General features: G+C 39.2%; 1 protein-coding gene across 1 annotated transcript; it reads left to right on the top strand.

The window, feature by feature from the left end:
- Positions 1-148: 148 nt before the first annotated feature.
- On the top strand, positions 149-25,932 carry HELLS (helicase, lymphoid specific). The gene is made up of 21 exons (XM_069863646.1): positions 149-386; positions 4,099-4,221; positions 5,591-5,650; positions 6,212-6,248; positions 6,341-6,405; positions 6,845-6,886; positions 8,542-8,766; positions 10,044-10,226; positions 10,495-10,638; positions 11,287-11,483; positions 12,127-12,223; positions 13,186-13,347; positions 13,841-13,983; positions 15,151-15,289; positions 16,726-16,809; positions 16,922-17,041; positions 18,822-18,938; positions 19,882-20,041; positions 23,143-23,239; positions 23,443-23,519; positions 24,819-25,932. Exons 1-21 carry the CDS (start codon positions 165-167, stop codon positions 24,914-24,916), a joined length of 2,592 nt encoding a protein of 863 aa, XP_069719747.1. The 5' UTR covers positions 149-164; the 3' UTR covers positions 24,917-25,932.
- The last annotated feature ends 439 nt before the right edge of the window (positions 25,933-26,371 follow it).

Below are 26,371 nucleotides of genomic sequence, written 5' to 3'. Positions count from 1 at the left end.
TCCCGCCTCAGCCCCGCGTGGCCACGCCCCCTGCCCCGCCCCTCGCCCCGCCCCGCGGGGCGAGGGGCGGGGCAGGGGGCGTGGCCACGCGCGCGCGCGCGATCTCCGCGGTCTCTTCTCGCGAGACTCTTCCCGCGCGCGGGTTTCGGTCTCGCGAGGCCGCCATGCCGGCCCAGAACGCGGAGAGCGGCGGCGGCGGCGGCGGCGAGGGCCGGCACCGGGGAGCGGCGGGACCCGCGGGTAACCCACCCCCGATCGTGGCAGAAGGGCCGGGAGCCGAGATGGAGGCGCGGGCGGAGGCGGCGGTGATCACGCCGGCCATGGTGAAGGAGGAGGAACGGCTGGAGGCGGCGGGGCTGGAGGAGGAGCGGCAGATGCTGGAGAAGGTAAGGGTGGACTTCAAGAAGTTCACTGCCTTTTAGATGCTTTTAAGCTTGTAGTGAGAGCCTCACCTCTTCGGTTTGGTCGCTGTGAGCCTAGAACCCGTCGTCCCTTTACACCAAGCTAATCATCCCTTTACACCAAGCTAATCATAGAATCACCAGCTTGGAAAAGACCCATCGGATCATCGAGTCCAACCATTCCTATCAAACACTAAGCCATGTCCCTTAGCACCTCGTCCACCCGTGCCTTAAACCCCTCCAGGGAAGGGGAATCAACCCCCTCCCTGGGCAGCCTGTTCCAGTGCCCAATGACCCTTTCCATAAATATTTTTTCCTGATGTTCAGCCTAAATCTCTCCTGGTGCAGCTTGAGGCCATTCTCTCTTGTCCTGTCCCCTGTCATTTGGGAGAAGAGCCCAGCTCCCTCCTCCCTGCAACCTCTTTTCAGGTAGTTGTAGAGAGCAATGAGGTCTCCCCTCAGCCTCCTCTTCTCCAGGCTAAAGAACCCAGATCCCTTTACATCAAGTATTACTCCTTTACATCAAGTATTACTCCTTTACATCAAGTATTACTCCTTTACATCAAGTATTACCCCTTCACGCTAAGCTAATTTCAAAAAATGAAGCAATTTTTTTCTTTGTGTTTTCTGTGTATGTATATAATGCTACTTTTCATCTTTTTGCTTCTTCTTTAGTTAAATAAAACCACCAAAATGGCCTGATTAGACCTCTGCGGGGCACTCGTTTAAAACCGTTCATTCTTGCCAGAAATAAGCTCTGTTATGTGTTTCTTTGGTAGGAGGTGTAGCTTAGGCAGCTCTTGTCACTGACAGCTCGTTCTCTTTGCAATAGAGTTTGAAGGCTGCAGCTGAAATTCATCAAGCAAGTTCCCTAGTTGAAAACGATTATTTTCATGCTAATTTCTGGGCCTGCTCTTCCTTGCACACAGTTTTGCAGGCACCCCCGGAGTTGAGGAGAGCAAGAGCTGCTTGAGCTGGTATTGCCACTGAGAGAAACGTACATATAATCATCCTGAGAATTCACAGAAACACTTGGATGGAAAAGACCCACTGGATCATCGAGTCCAACCATTCCTATCAATCACTCAATCCTGTCAATCACTAAACCATGCCCAAGTTGATGTAGCTTTGTAGAGAGAGAGTTTTGTGTAGCTCTGTTTGCCTGTGTTGCAGGCAATATAGATGTTTCTAGACTGCTTGAAGGAAATGACAAATCATTACTACTTTTCATTTCTCTTGCTGGAATATTTTCAAGTGTTGATATTGAGCATCTGTTGATATTGACCTGTCTGTCTTGGAGAGAGATCTTGAAAACATGGTGCGGTCTAGACTCGTGCTGGTACAAACTATCAAAGTGTCAGAATGCTATATAAGGTATTATAGTTCAGGCATAAACAAATATGAACCTGAAAGAAGACTTTATCTTAAATGCTCTTTTGAGAACTGTATTCTAAAGAACTGATGCTTTTTTGGAAGAATACTTGAGAAGTCACTTCACTGCTCTTATTTTCTCATTTTCTGTCAGTTACGTAGCTTTATATTCAGCCCACAGGAGCGTGGTGTCTTAAAAATTGAAGCGTTATTCTAAGGACATGAAAAGTACAACTTCAAAGGCCTAGAGCTAAGTTTAACTACTCTTTTCACTAAGACAAGTAGTGATTTCTAAAGGTATGTTTTTAGGCTGTAGGATTTTGCGATGCTGTAGCTAGAAAGCAATACCTTGTTCTCCCAGAAGGCTCATAATCTTTCTTTCTTGCAAACAATAAGTTGTGATAGTGCCTCTCTGAACTTCTCTTCAGGTTTTCCTTGATCAGACTTGGAAGTAAAAATCTGGAGGCAGTGGTTTAGGAGGGTGAGGGGGGAACCCTTTATACAGTGAATACTCTCATTGCACTCTCATTTGATAAAAGGACTTGGCATTTAATTTCTTTCACAACCAACCACCTCCACAATGATACTATAATGTCATAGGGCTTTTTTTTTTTTTTTGTATTTTTTTCCATTTCTTGAGAATTCACAGAGCTTGTCTCTAGCAAAGTTATTGCTGTGTTGTCCTGTGTCCTTCTGCCCTGCCTTCCTTGTGCAAACTGGAGCCAGTCAGACCAAGGGAGATTACTTATCTTGGGGGCAGTTGATGTTATTGAAGCTTTTGTTTTCTTCATGGTTGTAACTTTGGCAACCCCCCTGCCAGGTGATCTGTATATCAGCCCAACAAAGAGTCACTTGTTCTTTCTGTGGGCTGAAGGCAAAATACTACTATGCAAATACATAAGAATGTAGAGTGATGAAAAAGAGCAGCAAAATTTTGACCTTTTTAGTCAAAAAGTGGAAAAACCCAAAACCCCACTTGAGGCTTGAAGGTTAGGACAAACAACAAGAAGGGAGAAATAAAGAATCAGTGCTGCTCATTGTCTTTGAGGTTTTATTTTTCCGTTGAAATTTTGGCTGTTGGTCAGGGGAGCAGTCCTTCAGATTGACCAGTTAAGGGAAGGATGCTCATTCCAGTGGAAAGTGAGCAATAGCAGTTTAATGAATGAAGTAATTCGACTTTAATTATATTCTCTCTTGGCATTACCATCAAGGCTTGATCTTTCTGAGCTCAGGTACTTTTCATCTGAAGGAGAAAAAGTGGTTTAGGTAGAGCAGAAGCAAATAAAAACTTTATGGAGAATCATGAGAAGGCAGTATATTCCTCCAGACAACTAGTGGAGATAGATCTTCCACCTGTAAAAGACTGTGGTGATAGCTACCTGATAAGAATGACAGAGAGTACTGCTTGTGGAAAATAAAGGTGTGATTTCTGGGGGAGAGAAACATGCTCTCCCTTTTCTTTGTCATACAGTTTGTCCCATGATTCCTTTTTGTGTTAACATCTTTCCCCCTCTTCTGAACTGAAGGCATAAGATAAGCATCTTGGGAAGCTTTGCATCTTGGCTTTCTGGAGTTCCCTTGGAGATGCTAATTATACCTTTTCACTCGTTTGATACCTCAATCTAATGGTGAATGCAGAAGGGTGAATGCTTTGTTACATTTTGGGGAAGTTTTGATCTGAGTTGTGAAGAGTAGACTGCAGACTACTAAATGCGCATCCTTGACTAATTCAGCAGAAGTTACTTTTAAAAGCATAGGCGGATTTTGAAAACAAAGCAAGGAGAAATTACTAATTTCACATTGGGAATTGTTTGGACATCTGTAAATTAGGCATAATGGTTTTGTAGCTGTCTGAATATCTTCATAAGGAAAAACTTATATCTTTTTGCAAATGGCATGTGGAGGAGTCCAAACTAATACCTGGGAAACTGAATTTTGCCAGGTAGGATTTGCCAGGGATTTTTTTTTTCTTTCCCCCTCCCAGATTTTACAGGCTACAAATAAATTTAATTTTGCTCTAAATCTATAAATTGGGAGTTTAGATCCCTTTGAGCCTTTGAATGCCTTATGCTACTGCACTGGAAGCATGTGTGTTGCACAGCTCTGCTTACATGTGCAAGGGTATGCAACCCTTACTTTGATCTTGCAGCACATCATAGGCACACGCGAGTACATACAATCATGTATCTTAGATGTGTAATGACTGGAAAGGCAAAGTTGTGTGTAGGTGAGATAATGAGTTATCCTGCAGAAGAACCTTCCATGATATTAAAAGCATTACATCCGAGACATCTATAAACACTCAACATCTCTTTGTGTTGGCCAGGCTCGTGCTTCTTGGGACAGAGAGTCAAGTGAAGTGCGCTATAAGAGGCTCCAACATTTGCTTGAAAAAAGCAACATCTATTCCAAATTCTTGCTAACCAAAATGGAACAACAACAACTGGAGGTAGGTGTATCCATGTCTGCAGTGGGGGTTCTTAAGATGGTGTGCCGTCTGTATGGAGGATTTTGCCATCCAGTGGTTTGAACTGAAGTAAAAATGCTGTTAAGATTGCTATAGTAACATGAAAATGTACTGGAATTACTGCCCGGGAATGAAGTGGTGCTTTACATAATATTCAGAATCTGTTCTATACGTAAACAGATAAATCAGACTGGAAAGAGCATGAATTAAAATTTAAAATCATGGCGTAAAGGTGGCACTGATATCTTTACAATTATTTTGTTGGCCTGAATGCTAAGGTGAGAAAATATTTGAAATAAGGAACAAAGTTTAAGGGAACTAGAAAGCCAAGAGGGAGGGTGGAAGATGCAAAGAATTGACAAGTAGGATTTGCACAGTTTATTTTTGTTGATTACTGAAGGCTGAGGGTGAAGCTTGTCTTCAGGGTGCTAATGCTGGCTTCCCTCAAACAAATTCATTAATTGCAGTAATTATGCTGTTCCCGAATATGCTGTTCCCGAACAGGAGCTTTCAGAAAATGTTTTGATGCCTTTTTTTTTGTTTTTTTTTTAAATTTTATTTTTGATCCATAGACTGCTGAGTTCATATCTAGCTTTATCTTGACTTTCTTAACTGTACCTTTATGGGTAAGCTTGTAAGAGTTTACACTTGAGAGAGAAATAATCTTAGGAAAATATTCAGAGCAATGACATGCTCAGAAAAGTGATGTTTGACAGACTGCAGGAACCTCCTTTTTACAGCTGCGTCTGAACTTCAGGCGTTAGCTAAAATTTGTGGTTACTGCATTGACTGGGTACGTGTTTCAGTGTTAAGTTTTGCTCCATCTGATAAATACCAAGGTCTCCTACATGTCTTTCCAGGATTCTTTTGCTTTCAGCAATTGGAAACAGTAGGTGGTATGAAAATATTAAAATTCTTAAAGACATTAAGGCCCTTCCTTGTTAAAGACATTGCAGGCTACTTGTATTGCTTTCAGTTCCATAATGAACACAAGTGGTAATATGTAGAATTTATGGGGGAGGTGGATACATGGAAAACTTACTGCGGTAGAAATGATCATAAAGAGCTTGTAATTGGGAATATTTTTGTTGGAGTCTTTCCAAACTGCTGTATTTAAGGGATTCAGAGCAGTTGCACTTTCTTTCCCAAATTTTGCTTTATCGTTTTATACTGTGTTAGGATAGAGGCTTCTAGTGAGGTTGCAATACCAAAATAAAGTCTGTAGAGTACACAGAGCTCTGTAATCAATGTAATTATTCCTGTTATCACTTCTGTAATGGATTAGTTCTCTTTTGGGTGTTATTGAAAGACAAAAAAATGTGTGGAGGTATGGTTTTATTTTTCTTTTTAGGAACAGAGAAGAAAAGAGAAGTTAGAAAAAAAGAGAGAGATGATGTTAAAATCTGCCAAGGTAAGATTAACCACCTATTTTATGCAACTTTCTGAATGAAAGTCTGACTAAGTACCATGTCAATTTAGATCAAGGTAGGCAAACTAAATAAATTGGACTTGGCTAGCGTTTGACTTGCATGTTCTAGCTAGTATACCCTATTTATTTTAACTGTAATAAGACTGTTTAAAAGCGATTAAAATTGCATAAAGTGACAATCATCTTAAAGAGATGTTTTTGACTAATCATATTAAATACAATGGTTTGAATTTGTGTTGAAGAGGTTTTTTGTTAGCAATTATTACTTATTTAGCCAAGATGCTTAGTGAGTAATGCAAAACATAGAATCATAGAGTCACTAGGTTGGAAAAGACACACCGGATCATTGAGTCCAACCATTCCTATCAAATACTAAACAGATTCTTTTTTTTGCTGGTTTTTTTAATAAACTGTTTAAAAGTAAATGTGTTCCAAGAAATTTTCAAAGGTAATGGGGCTGAGGCTTGCTAGGTCATCTTATCTGTACCATGATAGTTAGAGAATCCATAAGGTGATGAACCTCTTCCTATGCTTATTTTCTAGGGTCAAAATCCAGTTGATGGCAAAGAGGAGAAATCAGGTAATATATTGGGTTTTGCCTTTTATCACTACTGGTGGTTTTAGTTTCTTTAATATTTGATTTCTTGTATACACTCAAATGTTATCTTATAGGTACAAAAAAGAAGAGAGGAAGAGAAGATGGGACGTACAACATCTCGGAAATTATGTCCAAAGAGGTAGGCAATTGACTCTTAATAGGCTTGTCCACAGTTTTGTAGCACAGATTTTAGCTGATGAGTCAATTGCTGTGTGACATCTGTATATTAGAACAATACATTCTCATACATTGCCATCAGAAATTATTAACCAACAGCCAACAACAGTCTATCTGTAACACACAGCTTCGTTGGAGGAAAGATCTATGTTAAAGAGCAGTGTTGTCAGACCAGTAGAGACTGTGAACTGTCTACATCTCCAGTTGAATTTTCAGTTACCTTTTGTAACTGGAATGCATTGTCTGGAGTGTGGCCTTGTTTAGAGTCACTTGTATGATATTATATGCAAAGCTTTTTAAAGTACATCTGAATTCTTCAATTAGAAGATATAATGAAATACAAATTGTAGTAGCCTTTAAGGTTGAGAAACACATAAGCATGTTTTTTTCTTTGTTTACAGGAAATATTATCAGTGGCAAAAAAGAGTAAAGTGGAAAGTCAGGTATGTTAACACGTGTTATTGTAGTTTAAATGTGTTAAGCCCAGAGGGAGGGAGGGCTTTTCATACTTACTGGTGTATCTTTAAAAATTTTCCTGTAAATAAACATCTCTCTGCCAGCTATTGAAGTCCTGAATTAGAACTTTTTTAAAGTAGTGCAGGTGACACCAAGCTGAGTGGTGCACTTGTCACACCTGAAGGGGCAGGGTCATCCAGAGGGACCTGAACAAGCTGCAAAAGTGGGCCTGTGTGAATCTCATGAGGTTCAGCGAGGCTAAGTGCAAGGTCCTGCACTGGGGTCGAGGCAATCTGTGGTTTCTATACAGGATGGGGGATGATGTGATTGAGAACAGCCCTGCAGAGAAGGACTTAGGGTGCTGATTGATGAGAAACTTGACATGAGCTGGCAACATGTGCTTGCAGCCCAGGTGGCCAACCATATCCTGGGCCGCATCAAAAGAAGTGTGGCCAGCAGGTCAAGGGAGGGGATTCTCCCCCCTCTATTTCACTCTCAAGAGACCCTAACTGGAGTACGGTGTCTGGTTCTGGAATGCTCAATATAAGGAGGATAAAGAGCTGTTGGAACAGGTCCAGAGGAGGCTACAAAGATCATCAGAGGGCTGAAGCGCTTCTGCTGTGAGGACAGGCTGAGAGAGTTGAGGTTGTTTTGCGTGGAGAAGAGAAGGCTACTGGGAGACCTTTAAATGGCCTTTCCAGTACCTGAAGCTGGGGCCTACAGGAAAGCTGGAGAGGGACTTTTACAAAGTAATGGAGTGATAAGACGAGGGGGAAGGGCATTAAACTGGAAGGGGGAAGGTTTAGATTAGACGTTAGGAAGAAGCAGTGAGGCACCGGAACAGGTGGTGGCTGCTCCCTCCCTGGAGGTGTTCAAAGCCAGGTAGGATGCGGCCTTGAGCAGCCTGGTCTAGTGGGAGGTGTCCCTGCCTACGGCAGAGGGGTTGAAATTAGATGATCTTTAAGGTCCCTTCCAACCAAACCATTCTATGATTCTATGAATGCACTTAAATACTTATTTTCAGAAATCTGGGGGAAATTGTCTAATATTTTTTTTTGAACACTGAATTTGAATGTATTTATACTTTATAGAATGCCTGTATTTTCAAAAATAAAGGAAGTGGGAAGTTACTAAGCAATATTTGTGGTAGTGTATAAGACCTTAAGACAGTCATTTTTAAGCATTCGGGCATGGAGATAACAAGTTTGGGCTCTTGCTTCTGCTGTAGTTTAAAAGCTACAAGCACAGCATGAATTACTTTCCAGTATTCACTAGAACCTGTTTACAGAAGGGAAATAGCTGCATTAAATGTCAGCCACAGTGGAGAGGGTTTTTGTTCTGCTTGCTTTAATGAGTTGAAAGTTATAAGCCAAATAGCTTCTGCAGCTATCACTGCTCTTCGGCTCCAGAAGAGTAAAGAATGCATATGAGTCATTGAGATTTTGCATTGTTGAAATTTGCCTACGTAGTAATAATCCTAAAACCAAATTCTACTCTTGAGTTGACAGTTACTCAGATCTTTGAGACAGAGGCTCGCTTACTTCACTGCATACTGACTGGTGTAAATTGAGCTAAATATGTCTTAGCTTGGCTTTGATGTGAGTGCCACTTCTCACGTGTTCCTTGAACTTCCCTCTTATAGGATGAAAGTTCTTCTGACAACCTGTGTCCAGAAGACCTGCAGAAAAATGGAGACTCGAATAGTGTCATTAAGGACAGATTGTGTCAAGCTGTACGACACAGTGCCAAGCAATTCCTTGATCCAGTACGAAAATTTAATGGACAACCAGTGCCTTTTCAGCAGCCAAAGATTTTTACTGGCGGTGTAATGAGGTGGTACCAAGTGGAAGGCATGGAGTGGCTAAGGGTATGAAGTGATTGTTGATGAAATAGATGATGCTGATTGGAGACAGAGAAATGAAGGGGAACAGACATTAGTAGTCTGTGACTGTAGTTGGTACAGGGAAGGTGAAGAAAAACAATTCTTTACAATTTGTCATGATACAGGAATCTGATGTTTGGAAAAGTTGTCAAGCAGCAGATATAAAGTTTCAGTGTGGGGACAATGCTTGTGTTTGTAAACTTTTCTTTACACTTATTTTGTCAGTGTTCTCCATCTTCCCTTTCTCCACCTATTTTCTTGTTCAACTCAACTTGTCCTTATAAGTACTTTGGAAAGCAGAGGGTCTATGCATACTGCTAAGGGACAGTATTGCTAATTTTTCCTGTCTCAAAGACTTAAATACTAGCCGAATAGGTGTTTAAAGACCCATTACCTTGCAGGCCTGACACAGATGAAAGTTTTCTGTTCTCTGCATCTTGAAATCTTAACTAGTGATATTAATGGTGTTTTAAAGATGTTTTGTCTTTAGGCTTTGAAATAAACTAAAGAAATGTGCAATGAAAAATTCACACATACATATTTAATTTCTCCCTGTTTTTGCTTGCAAGCTAAATTAGAACAACTTCATTTTCTACTTATCACAGCCAGACAGATGTATTTTCATTTCTACTGCTGATCTAATTTTTCCCTTAAGTTTTCACTTTCTTTTTTCTTACCCACAAGCATTTGTATCCTGTTTTAACAGGTCTAGGCTGATCTCACAAGTGGATGCCACTGAGCTCACTATTCTGTCACTGAGAAGTGTATAGGGAAAACAGGCCTGTTCTGAGGGGGGAAAAAAAACCAGCTTCCTTAGCTGGGTGCCCAGTTGTAGCCACCTTCTTTATGAACAGTAGGTAGAGTAGCCAAAGAACACTTCTGTGTCTTTCTGCTTTTTTGTGAGTGGTTGCTCTGTCACTTATCAGAATAGTCAGTGTCTGGACAAATAATTTTTGCTGGAGCAGCTGGCTGCATTGGTCAGGAATTGCGTCTTTTTTCCTGTGGTGAAGTAGCTGTGCCTGTAGAAGCTACTTGAACAGATAAAACTCAGAGATCAGAACAATAACTTAGTCTTTTAGAGGGGGGAGTTAAGGAAGTTTTTGGAGGTGGGATGTGTTTAGTTTCATGATGGTGAAATGTTACTCATCTGTAATAAAAGATGTGCCTAGTGGAGTTTCTGCAGGTGTTAACATTCCTAAAGATGTCTGTTCTTAAGGTGTGTTTGTTATGTCGCATTTCCATTTCTTTTTCTGTGTATGCAGATGCTTTGGGAAAATGGTATAAATGGCATTTTAGCTGATGAAATGGGGCTGGGGAAGACGATCCAGTGTATTGCAACAATAGCACTGATGGTGGAGCGAGGAGTCCCTGGTCCATTCTTAGTATGCGGTCCTTTGTCTACTCTTCCAAACTGGATGTCTGAATTCAAGAGATTTACTCCAGAGGTAATGAAGATTTTTTTTCTCAGGTTTAAAAGACCAAATTATGTAACTCTTATTCTTTTGCCTTGAAACTTTCTATGTATAGAACATCAGTTTAACTGCAGTTATGTGGTTACCACACACTGTGCCGTAACTTGCTGCGTATTTACAGCCTTCTTGTAACAGAACTAATTATCTCTCCTGGCTTCTGTTTAGGACCAAATAAGCTTAGTTCATCTAACTTCTAACCCTCTTTTTTGTTTTTATTTTGGTTTTTTTTTTTTCTTTTCAGATTCCACTAATGCTCTATCATGGACCTCAGCAGCAACGTCGTAAACTGGTTCGTAAAATTCATGGACGACAAGGATCGCTGCAAATCCATCCTGTGGTCATCACTTCCTTTGAAATAGCAATGCGAGACAGAAATGCCCTGCAGGTATCTAAGTTCCCCTGAAAACTCTAGGATGCATGAAGTGGCTCATCACTGACAGCTGTGCTTTTGAGCATAGTAAGAAAAACCAGCCAAACAAAACAAAACCCAACCAAAACAACCAACAAATGCATGTTGCCTGTGCAATAATTGTCATACTGTGGCATTTATATTGACATTCATTTCTATTTGCTTGGTAGCAGTGTTTCTGGTATTTTATTCTTAAGAAGTTCTTCAAATAGAATACTATTGAAAAATTGAAGTAAGCAGATAGTTACAGCATACCTGTTCTTTTTATTACCTCTCTGTAGATAATGGTGGGGGAGTGAAATCTGTACTTACTGAATGTTGGAGTGAAAGATATACTTAGTGTATAAATATCATGGTTAACACCAGAATGGTTGTTTCAGTGAGATGAGCTGCTTGTAGAAGTTTTTATTGTCACCTCCTAAGCTTTCTAAATGCAGTCACCATGAAGCAGGTGTGTGGCTTTAGCTCTTCAGAATAAGCTCTTCTAGTCTGGCAAAGTGAGAAACAACAGTAAATGGAATATTTCTAATGGCCAGTATCAGACAGTCTTACTAGTTCTGCTTATCTCATCTGGCACATGTTTTCATGGAGTAAAGTGACTGAAATAACTTTTCTTTTTTTTAGCATTGCTTCTGGAAATACCTGATAGTAGATGAAGGTCACAGGATTAAAAACATGAACTGCCGCCTTATCAGAGAATTGAAACGATTTAATGCAGACAATAAACTCCTGTTGACGGGTACTCCCCTGCAAAACAGCTTGGCAGAGCTTTGGTCATTGCTTAACTTCCTGTTGCCAGATGTGTTTGATGATTTGAAAAGGTAGATTGTGATCTAATCGTGAAAACTAGTCCCCTTTGTTCTGTTTGGTCATTACTGTGACTTTTTAATAATTAAACTGATATCAGTATGTGAAGAGCTATTTTATGGTGTGGTTGTAATTTGGTATGATTATTTGGTGGTAAAAGCTTTAAAATGTGTGTTGCATTCACGCTTGATTTCAGAAAAGAAGGAAGTAATTGTCAGCTCTATGGATAGTGGAAGCTTAACTCTGAGCTAAGGCGTGAGCATTCAGGGAGAGAGTTGTTTGTCTAGTCATTAATGCCTGGTGCTGCTTAAGATTTTCCTAAGGGGCTGGAAAAAGCTGTGTGGAGCTGGCAGACATGGGACCTACGAGAGATGGAGCCTTTTCTGAAGCAGTAGGATTGAATATAATAGATTGTAGTGAATATTCCAATTATTACAGTTGGGGTTTTTTTGTTACCAATCACTTAAAATCTCAAACGTCTGAATTGATTGGTTTATTTTGGAAATACCTCCTGTTCACCCAGTGATTATGGTGGATATTAGTGTTTTGTTTTCCTTGAGTTACTGGGAAAGAGTCGAATAGTATACTTAAATAATGGAGAAGAACAATATCTATGAAGTAAACTATTCCTTCCCCCCACCCCCTTTGTTTTTATAGCTTTGAATCCTGGTTTGATATTACAAGTATCACAGAAACTGCCGAAGATATTATTGCTAAAGAAAGGGAGCAAAACATCTTGCATATGCTGCATCAGGTTTTCATTTACTTTTTGTGTTTATTTCTAACATTGACTGTTATTATGAAGTATGTCAAAATCATGTTTGTGGAGCTGAATTTATGGCCTGAGGCTTTTATTGTGGCACTTCTGGACTTAGACTTGTGAGGTTTTTCCAGTCTTTACCGCACTTAAAAATGCTGAATGGAACAATACACCTCTTTGATAAGGACTCATTTGTATTCTTGGAACTGAATTAAGTTTAGTCAAACTTAATTGAAGTTGCTTGTGTCTGTTTGCCAAAAGATTTAATAGGTATAGTTATTTTGTTGAAAGATATTTTTGAGGGAAATCACGTAACTTTCAGGTGTTGAACAGAATACCTTTTGACAAACTAGTTGTTTAATGTGCCTGTTTTCAAAACCAAACTAACACTCAAAACTTGGAGTTTTTTTTAAGGCAGGGTGTGGAAGTAAATGCTTACAGAACTATCACTTTTCTATCATAAGCTGATGGTGAGAGATACAAATTGCCTCTTCTATGTGTAATTGTCAATGACAATCTATAATTTATTTTGGATAAAAGTTTGAGGCTTTCTTGGAATAACTTGATTTAAGAAATATAACAAGCAAAGCAAGCTGCATCATAATAAAATTAGTTTTGGTTAATGACAAAGCTTTGAAAAGTCTGTAATATAGTTACTACTGCACCCTCTAGTTAAACACTTCAAAAATTTTCAAAATGACAGTGGATTTGTTTTTTGGACATACGTACTACTAGCATGTGCATAAAAGTTTTTTTGCATTTTAAAAGTAGGCATTTATATTAAAAAATAAATATGGAACTTTACAAATTAGCTCCTTTACTTTAAATTGTCAAAATTGCATTACAGCAGTAGGCCCTTTTTGTATTCTGTTTTTTTGTTTTGATTTTTTTCTTTTTTTTTAACTAGCCTTGTTCAGAGCTTTGAGTACTTGTAACACGTCTGCTTATCATTTCAGATTCTGACACCTTTCTTACTGAGAAGACTGAAATCTGATGTTGCTCTTGAGGTTCCTCCTAAACGAGAAGTTGTGGTATATGCACCACTGACGAAAAAGCAAGAAACTTTCTATACTGCCATTGTAAATCGCACCATTAGCAAACTGCTTGGAAATAATGAGGTTTCTATTATCTATAATCTATGTATTCAGAAATATGCTTGCTATTAATGATTTGTAGGCAAAACCACATTGATATTGCTTCATTACCATTCTAACTTAAACCTACTTGTTGCTCAAATTTTTAATCTGATCCTTCTGTTATGTATTGCAATGGCAATTACTGTAACTGGCCTCAGAGGGCGCAGAACTAAGCAATTTTAAGTTTAAATGTGTTCTCAGTTACTTGCAGCCTGGGGAAAGATCACAGCAGTTTTCCTAGAGTTGCTGGTTTCTGCTGTAAAATCAGCAAGGTACTAATGCAGTTTTTAAAAATGAAGCAGAAGGTTTCAAAATCCACAATTAGAAACCTGTAAAATTTGAGCTGCACTTTCTGCTTATCAAAACTTACAGCTGCTGAATCTGTATCACTGACATCTCTTCAGTATTGAGAATTCTTGGGTCAGCATAGGCCTTTGAAGCTGTCTGCTATTGATGGTAATGTTATTTCCCACAGGAAGAAGTAGTTGAGTTGAGTCCTACTGGCCGACCAAAACGCCGTGGTCGAAAACCGGTTGATTATTGTGAAGAACATTATGGTTCACCTGATGACTTGGAAAAATTGATCAGCAAAATGCAAGAGGAAGTAGAAAAAGAGAGGTGCTTGACCTAAAAGATTCTTTTTTCATTATGCTGAATCTCTTTTGTTTCTAGAGCTTTGTTTATTGTAATTCGCTCTCCTTGTAGCTTTAGGGTTTGTTTCTTTGCCCTTACCTAATATTCACTAGGCCATGATTGTAGTGATTAGGTTGTACGATCACTCACTGACTCAAAGTTATAGTTAACTACAACACATTTACTCATCCTTGCTACTGGTCACTTAGACCTGTGACCTTTGTAGGATCAGCAGTAAAATTGCTTCCTGAGTGTCTGTTTTCATTAGTCACAGTCTTAGGTAGGTCCTGTGACAATAGTGCTACTGACAATCTGTGAAGAGCTAAAATATCCTGGTATGATGTGTAATTCCTTTGGCTGTTGAAACGTTTTGGTAGTGAAGGACTATGGTATCATGGTGTGGTTTGGGTTGGAAGGCATCAACTGGATCAGGTTGCTCAGAGAGCCCCATCCAACCTGACGTTGAATGTTTTTAGGGATGGGGCATCTACCACCTCTTTGGGCAACCCATTCCAATATTTCAACGTCCTCAGCGAAAAATTTCTTCCTCATGTTTAGTCTAAACTTCTCCTCTTATAGTTTAAAACCATTCCCCCTTGTACTACTGCTACAGGCCCTGCTAAAAAGTTTTTCCCCAACTTTCTTTTTGCTAGATTTTTATTGTAGTCCAGTGTACTTTGTAAGAAGAGAAATTTTAAATACAAGCTTGTATTAGTTTTATGGTATGCATGGATCTCTTATGTTGGAGACAGTGCTTAAATGTGGAAAAGCAAAATAGCTGTATTCATTGTGAATCCTGCAAATGTGTACGTGTGGCGGAAATGGGATAGACAGATGATTTTGTTCTAGAGACAGCTTGCTTCTGTTCTCCTTTCTGCTGGGTGACTTGCAAAAGTTGCTTTTTCTGCTTCTGATTACTACTGACTTGCCCTTTTGTATTTTAAACCAATAATGGCAAACCCTTGTGCTTTCAGTGACAGGTGTGACACTAAAAGAAATTTTGTCTGGTACTAGCTTTATTAACTGTGAGGGATTTTGAGGGCATTGGACACAGCACGTGAATTCATTACTTTATTTTTTTTTTTTTCTCCAGTATCTGTAGCATAATAAGGTGACACTTTCTTTACTAATTAAACGATGTATCTTTTCAAGGCCAGTGGTAGAAGTGAGCACTCCCATGGAATCAGAGGTGAACCTCAAGCTGCAGAATATTATGATGTTACTGAGGAAATGTTGTAATCACCCATATCTCATTGAATACCCATTGGACCCTGCTACACAACAGTTCAAGGTATGTACTTTAAAAGGATTATGAGAAAAATTATTTCAGGCATAAAAAACCAATAGGCTGTGAGCTGACCGGAGTAAAGAATGGCCTTTTCAATGTATTTGGCATTTGCCTCCCCACTGTATTACAGCAGTATGACTGAATCATTATGTGGAGCTTTGTGCAGCAGCAGTTGCGGAGTCCAGTTCAGCTTCTGTGCCCTTTTAACCTTTGCATAGGGATGCAGTAGTGTTCTTCATTACGGCAGCATTCAGTATTGGGAGCAAAGTTATTGATTTCAAACAGTAGCTGGGTTCCATTGACTCAAAGCATTTTAGGATCTGCATCAAGTTCTCCTCACGAAGGTTAATTTTCAAAACAAAAAATGCTGGCCTTGGTGAGCTGTCCATAACATTAATTGTATACATTGCAGGGGGGTCCAGTGGTAGTTTTTAAGTGTGAAGAACTGAAGGCCTGAAGCAAGTACCACACAGTCATCCGATCAGAGAATATAGCATCCTTTCTCCTCCTCAGCAGGGAAAAAGTCCAAATTAAATCACAAATAACAGTGGGTAGTTTAATCTACACAAAGCAGTTGGCAATATAGAAGAGTATAAAGTAATTTGGATTGAAAGAATCTTGAACAACTGGAAGTTGCTTGCACATTCTATAAATGTAGGTTTGTGGACACGTATAAACACGTTTCATGTTCAGTGAGTGATAACAGAGATTCAGCCACACTCAGGAGCGGGCTGTTGGAGTTTATGTAGAGTCAGTGTATAAAAAGTAAATAGCCTGGTCTGGGTGATAGGGGGAAATCAGTTCGTGTGTAGAAAATGCAGTTTGTTCGACAGCCGACGACACTTGCAGGAATTAGTGCCTGCTTGGGAAAATGAGTTAGGCATAATCAACAGGGCTGCTGTATGGCTTTGACCTGAGAAGTTTCTGTATCCCTTACCTTAGTGCATAGCACAAATTAGATCTAACTCTTGAACCAAAGAGGGGTCTAAGGTAGCAGTGTTAAAACTTGTGCTGTGAACCATTGTCACTTGGCTGATGGGTGGTAACTTGTTCAGCAGTGTTTTCTTCTATCCACTAGGTGGAATCCTTGTGCATTAATTAGAAGCCGGGAAAGAAACAGAAATGCTTTTCCATGTGAAAAAATTAAAATCATCATTTTCTCCTTCCAGAAATGGGATGAAAGCTAATTAGTTTTTTTTTTAAAAATTATTTGGGCATATGAAATGATGAGGTTTGATTTAGTTCAATCATGATTTAACCAATTTAATGTAGTTTGCTAAAATTAGTTTTGCTTCCAATCTTGCAAGTTTTAGTTAAAAAAATGGTACAAGTTTGTTTCTGTGAGAAGCTTTTGGGCAGCTTTTGTTGGTGCTTCTCAGCTGGGGAAACCTTTAGTGTTCTTCCTTCCTAATATGTGGTCAACTCTCCTGTGTTTCAAGGTTGATGAAGGTCTAGTAAAGAATTCAGGCAAGTTTCTGCTGTTGGACCGAATGCTTCCAGAACTGAAAAAGAGAGGACATAAGGTAAAGCTAATGATTTTCAGGGGGGAGAGTGGGAGGTGGAGGAAGCGTGCGCAGGGATAGTTATCTCTTGATGACAAAAAAATGATATTAAGGAATCTTCCTGGTTTTGTAGGTGTTGTTGTTCTCGCAAATGACTATGATGCTTGACATTTTGATGGATTACTGCTATCTGAGAGAGTTCAAATTTAGTCGATTGGATGGTTCTATGTCCTATGCAGAGAGAGAAGAAAATGTAAGTAAATGTACATGCCCTTTGAGCATGTTAGCAAATTCTTGTTTCTGTCACGCTGGAATATGGAATACAGCATTTAATTTTCAGTAGGCAAAAGGTCTATGTGGAAAAGTGCATCCTTGCTGCTACTTCAATATCTGCTGCTCAGAAATACTGAAGCAATGAAAGGTGTTACTAACCAGTATTTTGGGACATATATGAAATATGTAACCTATATAGATTGTGGTAGATACTAATCCCAGTTTTTTTACCCCCGAGTATATTGTTTCGTAGTATCCAGGAGTTGATGCCAGCATCTCGGAGCATGCTGCAGGTATAATGCCAAATAAAGTAGATTTCTAGAAAAATATTTTTTTTGTAACCAGTGGGCCACCTGTAACTTGAGCCTAAAATTGTGCATGGATTTGTCCCAGCACAATCTTTTGTTCCTGCATACTTGTAATGGTCTCAAATAACCACAGAATGCCTTACTACTGAGGCATGTATTTGTCATGAAGGGGCCATCATGCAGGGTGGTTCGGGAATACCACCTCTCTAGAGGTTTGCAGAGATGTAAAAGAGCAATACATATATAGAGGAACTACATAGGCTGTATCTAGGGGATGTGTTACAACTGACATCTCGTCTCCAAAGTATGCACTAGTGTTATGAAGATACAGAAAAACAGTGGCAGGTGACAGATCACCTAGCTCAAATTGTGCCTCCCTTTGCTCCACTTTTTTCTGTGCCACAGTGAGTGTGACTGAGTAAAACCAAACCCATGAACACTTCTAACACTACTAAGCAACCTGATTCTTAAAGAGGAAAGGGTAACCAGCAGCATGTTGTTTTTAGGTTTGTGTGCCTATCGCAGTGCTAGGAGTAGGGTAAGAGAAGTCTTCCAGGTCATCAGTCAAAGTTCAGCAAGGCTTTTCCTAGCTCCCTAATAAGCTGCTGGTGCTGTGGATGCTGATGTCCAGGAAACCCCAGAGGATGTGGGGCTTCTAGAGAGCTTGGGTAGCTTTTTCCTCCTGGCAGCGGGGTAGCAGTTTCATTTTCCTATGTGGTGATCAAAGTCCTGAAAGTTAAGAGAATCACAGAATCGTTTAGGTTGGAAAAGACCTTTAGAGTAGAAAAGATCATCGAGTCCAACTGTAAGCCTGACACCGGCAAGCTCACCGCTAAACCACGTCCCTAGTACTACACCCTTCCAGCATTCTACCAGCATGTGGGTGGTCAGGCTAAGTAGACTAGGTTTTGGCTGGTATTGCAAACCTATAAGGATCTGTGGTGATACTTGGAAACATGTGAAAGTAGGCTAGATGCTGAGTATGAGGTCAGAAAGTTACTCTTAGTTTTGAAGTAAAAGGAGAAAGTGTACAGGTTGGCTGGATGTTAGTCAAGTTGGCATCGCTATTTTAGATTGCTGCTTGTGTCATGAAGTAGTTATGTTTTTAGGCTCTGCCAGCTTGGAATGTTCTCACCTTGCTCATCACTGGATGGTAGGTTATGTTGAGGAGAATGTGATTTGGACCATACCTCATCATAGTCATCTCCACTCTGTGTAACAGATTGACTGGAATCATTAGATAAGAAAATATGATTGCTTCAGTTCTTTGTCTTGTCCTGTCCCAAATGCACACAATGTTTCTTAAAACCTTAGTTTTGCCTCTGAGTGTGTGATGTATTTTATCTCTGTTCATCTTTTTTTTTTTTTAAACACAGGTGTCTCAAGATAAAACATTAACTCTGTTGTGCTTGATCGATCTGCTGGTTTTTTAATAGATGAATTCTCTTCCAGATGCATCAATTTAATACTGACCCTGAAGTCTTCCTGTTCTTAGTGAGCACAAGAGCTGGAGGTTTGGGCATTAACTTAACTGCGGCAGACACAGTTATCATATACGATAGTGACTGGGTACGTTGTCAGACTGTTAACCTAGTAATATGTGTCATAAAATGCTTTCTCTATTGCTGCTTTTGATAATCATATACTAAAACATTGTGATGTAGACCATTTCTGTAACTTTAATGAGCTGTTAAACAGGCACGTAAGGTTAGGGTACGCAAAAATGTTACGTATGAAATATACAGCCTCCTTTGAGAGGTCTTAGCTTATTAAATACAGTGTTAGAGTGTGTTTCCAAGACTAGCCTGTTTGCCCCTGAGTTGTGCCAAAAGCAGGAGAGGTTTTTCCGTCATTGTTGAAGATACGTTTTCTTCTTTAGATTTATTTAAGTTTGAGTGTAGCTGGACCTTCTACAGGTTTCCCACTTCCAACAGCTGCCATGTTAGTACCAGCCCCTTGAACTTCCTCCTGTGACTTGTCATGTATGTTTTAGCTAGCTAGGATTCTGCTGCTTCTGAGTTTGGAGGCTGGGAAGCGGAGAGGTATGGAAGGAAATGACTGAGAACCTCTGCATTTTCACTTTATTTTAGTAGACCGCTCTGTTTGCGTGACTATTTGGTTTCAGGAGAGCTAAAGCAGCTTCAGAAATGGCTGAAAACTTTTAAAATTACTTTTGTTACCCTCAAGCAAAAAAAACCAAAACAAATGCCAAACCTACAACTAACACCCTCAACTAAATTTGTGATACAACACTGCCCATCTGGTGAGAACTGCAGCACATAGTCCTAAAGGAGTCTCAGCTCCTTGGGTTACTCTGGTTCTGCAGCTACAGCAGCAGAGCTTGTCATGGATGAGCTTAAGAGCAGAGAGATGTAGAGTTCTATTATACCATGGCTGCCCTGCTTATTGTTTCTGCTCTGACTCTGAGAGCTGACTATTGAAATAGCTGTCTGTGATATGTCTCTTAAAAAAAAAAGTTAATGGTGTAGCTAACTTTTCTTTATCTGTTAAGAACCCCCAGTCAGACTTGCAGGCCCAAGACAGGTGTCACAGAATTGGCCAGACAAAGCCAGTGGTTGTTTATCGTCTCGTGACAGCGAATACTATTGATCAGAAAATTGTGGAGAGAGCTGCTGCCAAGAGGAAGCTGGAGAAGCTGATTATCCATAAAAGTTAGTATCTATCTCTTATGATTTCTGTTATCGTGTATTGTGTGTCTAAATCTCGAGACAGAGCTCCTTACTGCTGTCTTGTGCCTGCTTAGTATTTTTTCTGAAATGCAAAAAGCTTCACCCTCCCAGCAAGTGGCTATTTAGTATTATGTTTCAAAATGCACTCTTAAGCACATTGTATAGAGCTTCTGCAGCGAATTAAAGGAAAATACTTGTAATATTTCTGAAATCACCTTGCTATGACTGCTCCTTTACTAGTATTTAAGGAAAAAAAAAGAGGGATGATGAGACAGTGAGAGCCTACCTGGAAGCAATACACATAAAAACCAGGCAATAAGGGAGAGAGCTCTGGGCTTGTTGGCAGATTGTCACCAAGACGATTGTTTGATCCAAATGATTCTGGACTTTTAGCATCAAATGCTGGGGGTAGATGCCAAATCAGAGTTGATTATTTTTTGAAAAAGAAAATTAAATGAACTAGAATATAAATGGAAAAGCAGATAAAATTCTTACTACTTGCTGTTCAGTTTACAACAGCTTTTCAGTTGGAGTACTATGCCTAGCTTATGACATTTAGAGCAGCTTCACGATGTGAAGTTTAGTGATAGATTTTTCCTGTTGCACTGGCAAACTTGCTTGTGTAGGCAGCATCCTATTCAAAATGGTAAAATGAGAAAACGCTGTAGAAAGTTGGTTTTTGGGGGATTCCTCCTAAACTTAGTTGAGACTGCAACTCCTAGAGCTGTAAAATCACTGTAAAAAATTTCAGTATTCTGTTTGCTTCTGTCTTCTTGAATTTAAGAAAAGTATGTTACAACTAGAGTCGAATAGTTCTGTTTGAACAATTAAACAGTGCTGAATAGAACAATAGTCCTTGATTTTTATGTGCAGAACAGTGGTGATTCTTGTGTTCTTGATTATATAGCTGGTCATACTGAAAATTCTTCAGGAAGTGACTGGGTTGAGGTGTCACTTTTGGGGGGAATTTTTTTCTAGTTTGGGTTCCATAGGAATCCTGCTTTGCTTATGTAGCTTATTTGGTTTCTTAACATTTGGACAGTAGCTCCCTATAGCGTTTTCCAAACTCTAACCTTGCTTGTAAAAAGGAATTATTGTAACTTGATGTGGGCTTCATACCATATTTAGCCTTTTACAAAACTTCTCATAGTATATGAATGGGAAAAAAAAGAAGTGTTTCATGAGGACATAAATGGGCAGAAAGACCCCACCTGTAACTGTCTGAAGTGCACTGCTTGTCAAATCTAAGCTGTGGTTTGTCTCTGGTTTTGGATGATGTTAGCTAATCTCTGTTAGCTGTTTGCTTTATCATGCTAGCTTTAGCCTTTTTCTTTGTAGTCTGTTTGCTGCTGCTGTCTTGGCGTGACTGCCAGGATTGCCACCTGACTATTTGTAGGCATGTTAATAACTAATTTAAATAAGAAAGAATTGTTTTTTAATGCTTTGGTTATGGTCCAACCTGAAGTTAAAACCAGAGTGGCAAGGTGAGCCCACAAAATACAATGTGCTTGAGTAGCAGATGACTGAGATACTCTAAAGTAACAGTAGGAACCGGGCCTAGTTGTGCTGGAAGGAAGCTGAGTGTTAAGTGGGGCCATGCCTTCGGCTTGGCAGTAAGTTGAATATTTATCTTGGTAGCTATCGATGAATCATATCTAAATCTTGCAGCTTAGGCAAGGTTGTCCCTTTCCAGGAACCTTTAGATCCATTGTGTCAATGTTAAGATGATGCAATGGATCCTATAAAATTGAATATCTAAAAAAGTTTTGGAATTTTGGAGGAGTGAATAAGGAAGGGAGTATCACAAAGCTTACTTAAGCTAGACCTTTCAGTGATGCTTAACCGTGTAGGTAGGATGTGTATAGTACAAATACTGGAGCTTAATAACTGGAATTTGTTGCAAACTGAATGCTTTATTGGCCTCAGCAGTTGGTTATTCTTTTAGGCTTGTGCTTCTGTTCTGTTGAAGAAAGTTGCCTAGGAAACTGTATGAAAGCCAGCATGATTTTAGTTGAATTAGAAGATGTCAGACTGAGAGGAAGTGATGGACATAAACGAAGTGTTAAGTGATTGTTAGGTTCCTCTGTATTTTTCTCTGTCTCACTATTACTGCAGCCAAAGACTTGTACAGCACTAATTCAATGCCATATAGTTAGTGAAACTCTGAAAACTAAAAGTGAGAGAATGCATCACTAATAATGCATGACAGGACCTGGATGCCGTGTGTCCCAGCAGGATGTATTAATGTGGGAGAGAATCCTATAGCTCAAAACACTCTGGAACTTGTCTGATTTACACTTCACAGACAAACAGCCAGTCCTTGGAGGGAGATGGGGAAAAAGTGTGAGAACTGTTGAAACCAGGGTATGGGAAAGAACAGCAGTGAGTGTGATGAAAGAGATCGATGAAGACTCATAAAGTGGGTAGATGTGTTGATAAAAACTTAGGAAATTTGGTACAGAACAGTAAGCCTTACTTGTCTCCTTGAAATGTGCAAGACTGAGTTTGTCTTCACCCATGCTCAGCTTTAAGTAATAATCTTGTGTATTTTTTGGATAGTTGAGCTGACATCCAGATTTGTGTATAGCATGTCAGGTGTATTTTTTTTTTGTCATGCCTGTTGAATCCATTAAACTTGGATGTTCTCTCTGCAAACCATATATCTTTCATGTATTTCCTATCTTGTAGTTAATGCTGCTTACTTTGTTTCAACCAGCTTACAATACAAAGGGAATAAACTTCAGCATCCACCGTCTAACTTTATGTACAATATTTTTACTGTAAGTAGAACTAATGGCTTTTCTGTTCTGCATATGTGTGTGCATGTGGAATTGGTGTTTCAATCAGTTCTTCTGCATACTACAGCTAGAAGGTGAAAGGCCTGCATGTAAACTCTTCATGTACCTCTGACCAGCTAGGCTATTAGCATAAAGTGTGTTTACCTGAGGGTTAAAACAATGAAACGTAGTATTAGTTTTGATGTGCAGGAGTTATTTGTTCAATATGTGCATCCAGGGTTGATTTAACAATTTAGAGAATTTGTTCCTGTCTCTGTGCTTTTTTAAAGTTTCTCCTTTCTACAGATCAGTTTAAAGGTGGGAAATCTGGTCTAGCACAGTCAAAGAGCTGCCTGGACCCCCAGGAATTAATAGAATTACTGAAATCCAGAGACTATGAGAGGTATGCAGATTTCATATTTTCCTTGGAGCTATGAGTTTGTAACTTGCTAGCAGCTGTCAGTAGTTGTCTTATGAAGTGGTATGTGAATCTTCATAGTGGAAAGAATACCTTATGGCTTCTGCTGTATGGGAAAATTGACTTCTATGCAATACTAACTGTAACATGCTTTTATCTGTATTGAGAAATTATTTCTTCCTCAACAGGGAGGTTAAAGGATCTAAAGAAAAAGTTATCAGTGATAAAGATCTAGAGTTACTCTTGGATAGAAGTGATCTTGTTGGTAAGTCAGTTTTCATTTGTTTTTTTTCTGTTCAACAATAAATTCATATTTTATAAGTGTCTTTATATATAGAAAGCTGTCATAGCTTCACAGCTGTGTTGTAGTGCATCTGAAGAAGGACCTTTTGGCTCCTTTGCTGGACATTTCCAATAGGAATTGCTGAAGAAATAACAGAACTTAAAATTGTTCCAGAAACCCCCATTCACACACAGTGTGCCCTGAGTAAACTGTGAATGAAAAGCATAGGTTAGGAGGTGTTTTGCAAAGCAACTTTCCCTCTTTAGTTGTTGTAACTGAAAAAATTCTTGTCCAGTTCATCTAAAGGGTAGATGTAGTACGCTGTTTCCTTCAGTATCTTCAGGAGAGAAAACCCTCAAACATAGATAAAGAAAATTGATTCAGTACAGAATTTGGAATAGCTAACCTTAAATAAGTGATATGTATAGTTTAAGTGAAATAACTTTGCCTTAGGAGACCTGTCATTATACTTGTAACTTTTTCCTACGTTGTCTAAAGAATTTTCAGTTAACTGACTGCTCATATAGAAAATTATTCTTGATGCACTGATAATATGGTCTCTATCTTCAGAAATTCAGGCTGTGAAACAATACAATTTTTCCTTTCAGGTTGGAGGTGGTGCCATTTATTGTGTGTTATTAGTGTGCATCTAAACTGTTGCTTGTTCTTTTTTATGGCTATACCAAGCAAAATGATTATATTAAAATTGTCAAAAATATTTATAGAAAAACAGTGGTGCAGCTTTATGTACTGAATATTTACTACAGCTACTGTAACAGCACTTACTTCTTTAGAAACTGAAATGCCACCTCCCACTCCTGTAAACTGTAATTATTAAATTTGATATAAACTATTCTCATTCATTGGCTTTATATTCACTGGAAGGGAAACAAAGCGATTGGAAGTGCTAGAAAAACAAGATGTAGGTCTTTGAACTTTAGAAAAGAACATTGCTTAGCAGAGCAGTAACTTTGTGTTTCTCCTAGTAGCTCCGCTAAATAAGTTGACTGCATTCTGTTTTCTCAGGAAAACGAGACTGGTTCAGGCAGATTTAAAAACTGCTTAGCTCAGATTTAACCAGAGGTGTTGGACTTTTTTTTCATAACGCACATAACTGAAAAATAGCACAAACTTCCAATTGCAAACTGTTGATGGAGGAACTAAATGGTTTTATCAGCTTGGTTTCCAAATCCAAAGATACCCAAGACTTCTCTATCTGCAACAGTAAGGTTGCAGGCGCTTCACCTGTTATTCTTGATTTTTGTTTTGTTTTAATCCTAGACCAAATGAAGTCTTCTGAAAAAATGAAAAAGGAAAAAATGGGTGTCTTCAAGGTCCTAGAAGAATCATCAGATTCCAGTGCAGAATGTGTGTTTTAATGCACAAATGTGGCCTGTAGCCTTACAAGACAAACATGACTGACATCAGATCTTCCAGAGATGTCCCTTACACATACTGATCCTTTATATTGGCTTTCTTTAAGACTTTGTTCAAATCCCTTGTGGTTTTTTTCATTGAATGCTAACATGTTTTACAGTATAATGCAGGTGATAGTTTCATAATGTAGTTTTGGGGGACTGTCATAAAGAATTAAGAAATTGAGCATGTTCCACATTTGCAGCTAGCTCCTACAATCAGTGATAGAAACTGGCAAATTTGTGTAAGAAGTCTTCCCGTGGAAGGCCTAAACCAACTTTTTAAAATATTATATCAGTTATGGTTTTATTTGGAAGGGAGAGAACTTGTGGCTTCGTTACAGCCAATTTTGTAGCTTCTGTTCTGTGAATTTTTTTAAAATAAATGTTTGGTTTGCCCTACCAGTTGTATGGGTTTTAGCATAGCTTCTTAAAGAAGTGAAACTTATGTGCATTAGTTCACTCTTTCCCTACTCATTTAGCACACTAGCCAGTCTCACATTTAAAAAGAAACCAAAACAACCTCAAAAAACCCACAACAAAAAAAACCCTAACAGCCCACAACAAAAACCAAGCAGTCTGAATGAGCTAAAAAAAACCCCCTTCTGCATTGAGGAGCTGTCACCTTGCACAGCTGAGGCACCTGTTTAAGGCGTGTGGAGGGAGCTAAGGGTACTGGAAGGGGAAAATGCAGGTTGTCCCTAGAGGTGTCTGGAAGACTGAGGAGTACTTTCTGGGAAGGTTTGAGGCTATGGTGTGGTAGAAGAGACAGGCAAAGACTGTTCTTGCATGTGTAGCCTCTAAGAGCCAGCTGTAGGCAATGGTGCATAACTTGGCCGTCATGTAGCTCTTAAATTTTAAATTCTGGTTTGTGAAAATGTCACCTAGGTATAATTAAAAGCTGCAGTCATGGAATTGCAGCTGGAGATGTGAGAGTTGCACTTATGCTGAGGGCAGAGCTAACGTGGAATAAAATAAAATCCTATCTAGTCTAATCTATCAGACTTCAGAAGCTAGTTTCCAGTTAATTTGATAATTCTTACTCTTCATAGACAAATTTCTCTAAATCTGTCTAATAGATTAATTTATTACTGAAAGATGTTTTACCTTACCTCTATAAGGGAAGAAATAAATCTGGTAAGTTAATGAGTAGGCTTCCTTTGCCTGTTGAAAGCCCAGTCTTGTTTCTAACTGCTGAAGATAAAAGTTCCTTAAGTTTTCTGCTCACTTTATTAGCTTGAGTAATGCAAAATCCAATTTGTGCTACTTTGTGCAGGGTCAGTATGGTTGCAGGCTTGACCTAACTTAACTTATTTCAGCAGAAAAACTGCAGCTACATAGAATCACTTGGTTGGAAAAGACCTTTGAGATCATCAAGTCCAACCCTATCTGTCCACTACTCCATCACATCCGCACTTT

The sequence above is a fragment of the Phaenicophaeus curvirostris genome, chromosome 9, assembly GCF_032191515.1.
Source record: "Phaenicophaeus curvirostris isolate KB17595 chromosome 9, BPBGC_Pcur_1.0, whole genome shotgun sequence".
In the NCBI taxonomy this organism is placed as follows: Eukaryota; Metazoa; Chordata; class Aves; order Cuculiformes; family Cuculidae; genus Phaenicophaeus; species Phaenicophaeus curvirostris.
This window is presented reverse-complemented; position numbering and strand designations above follow the sequence as displayed.

What these genes read in the sequence shown, in the direction of transcription:
- HELLS (XM_069863646.1), top strand. Translation starts at nt 165, where the DNA reads ATGCCGGCCCAGAACGCGGAGAGCGGCGGCGGCGGCGGCGGCGAGGGC. An exon ending in GAGACAGAAATGCCCTGCAG is followed by an intron (nt 10,639 to 11,286) that starts GTATCTAAGTTC and finishes TCTTTTTTTTAG; the next exon opens with CATTGCTTCTGGAAATACCT. An exon ending in GAAGCTGATTATCCATAAAA is followed by an intron (nt 20,042 to 23,142) that starts GTTAGTATCTAT and finishes TCCTTTCTACAG; the next exon opens with ATCAGTTTAAAGGTGGGAAA.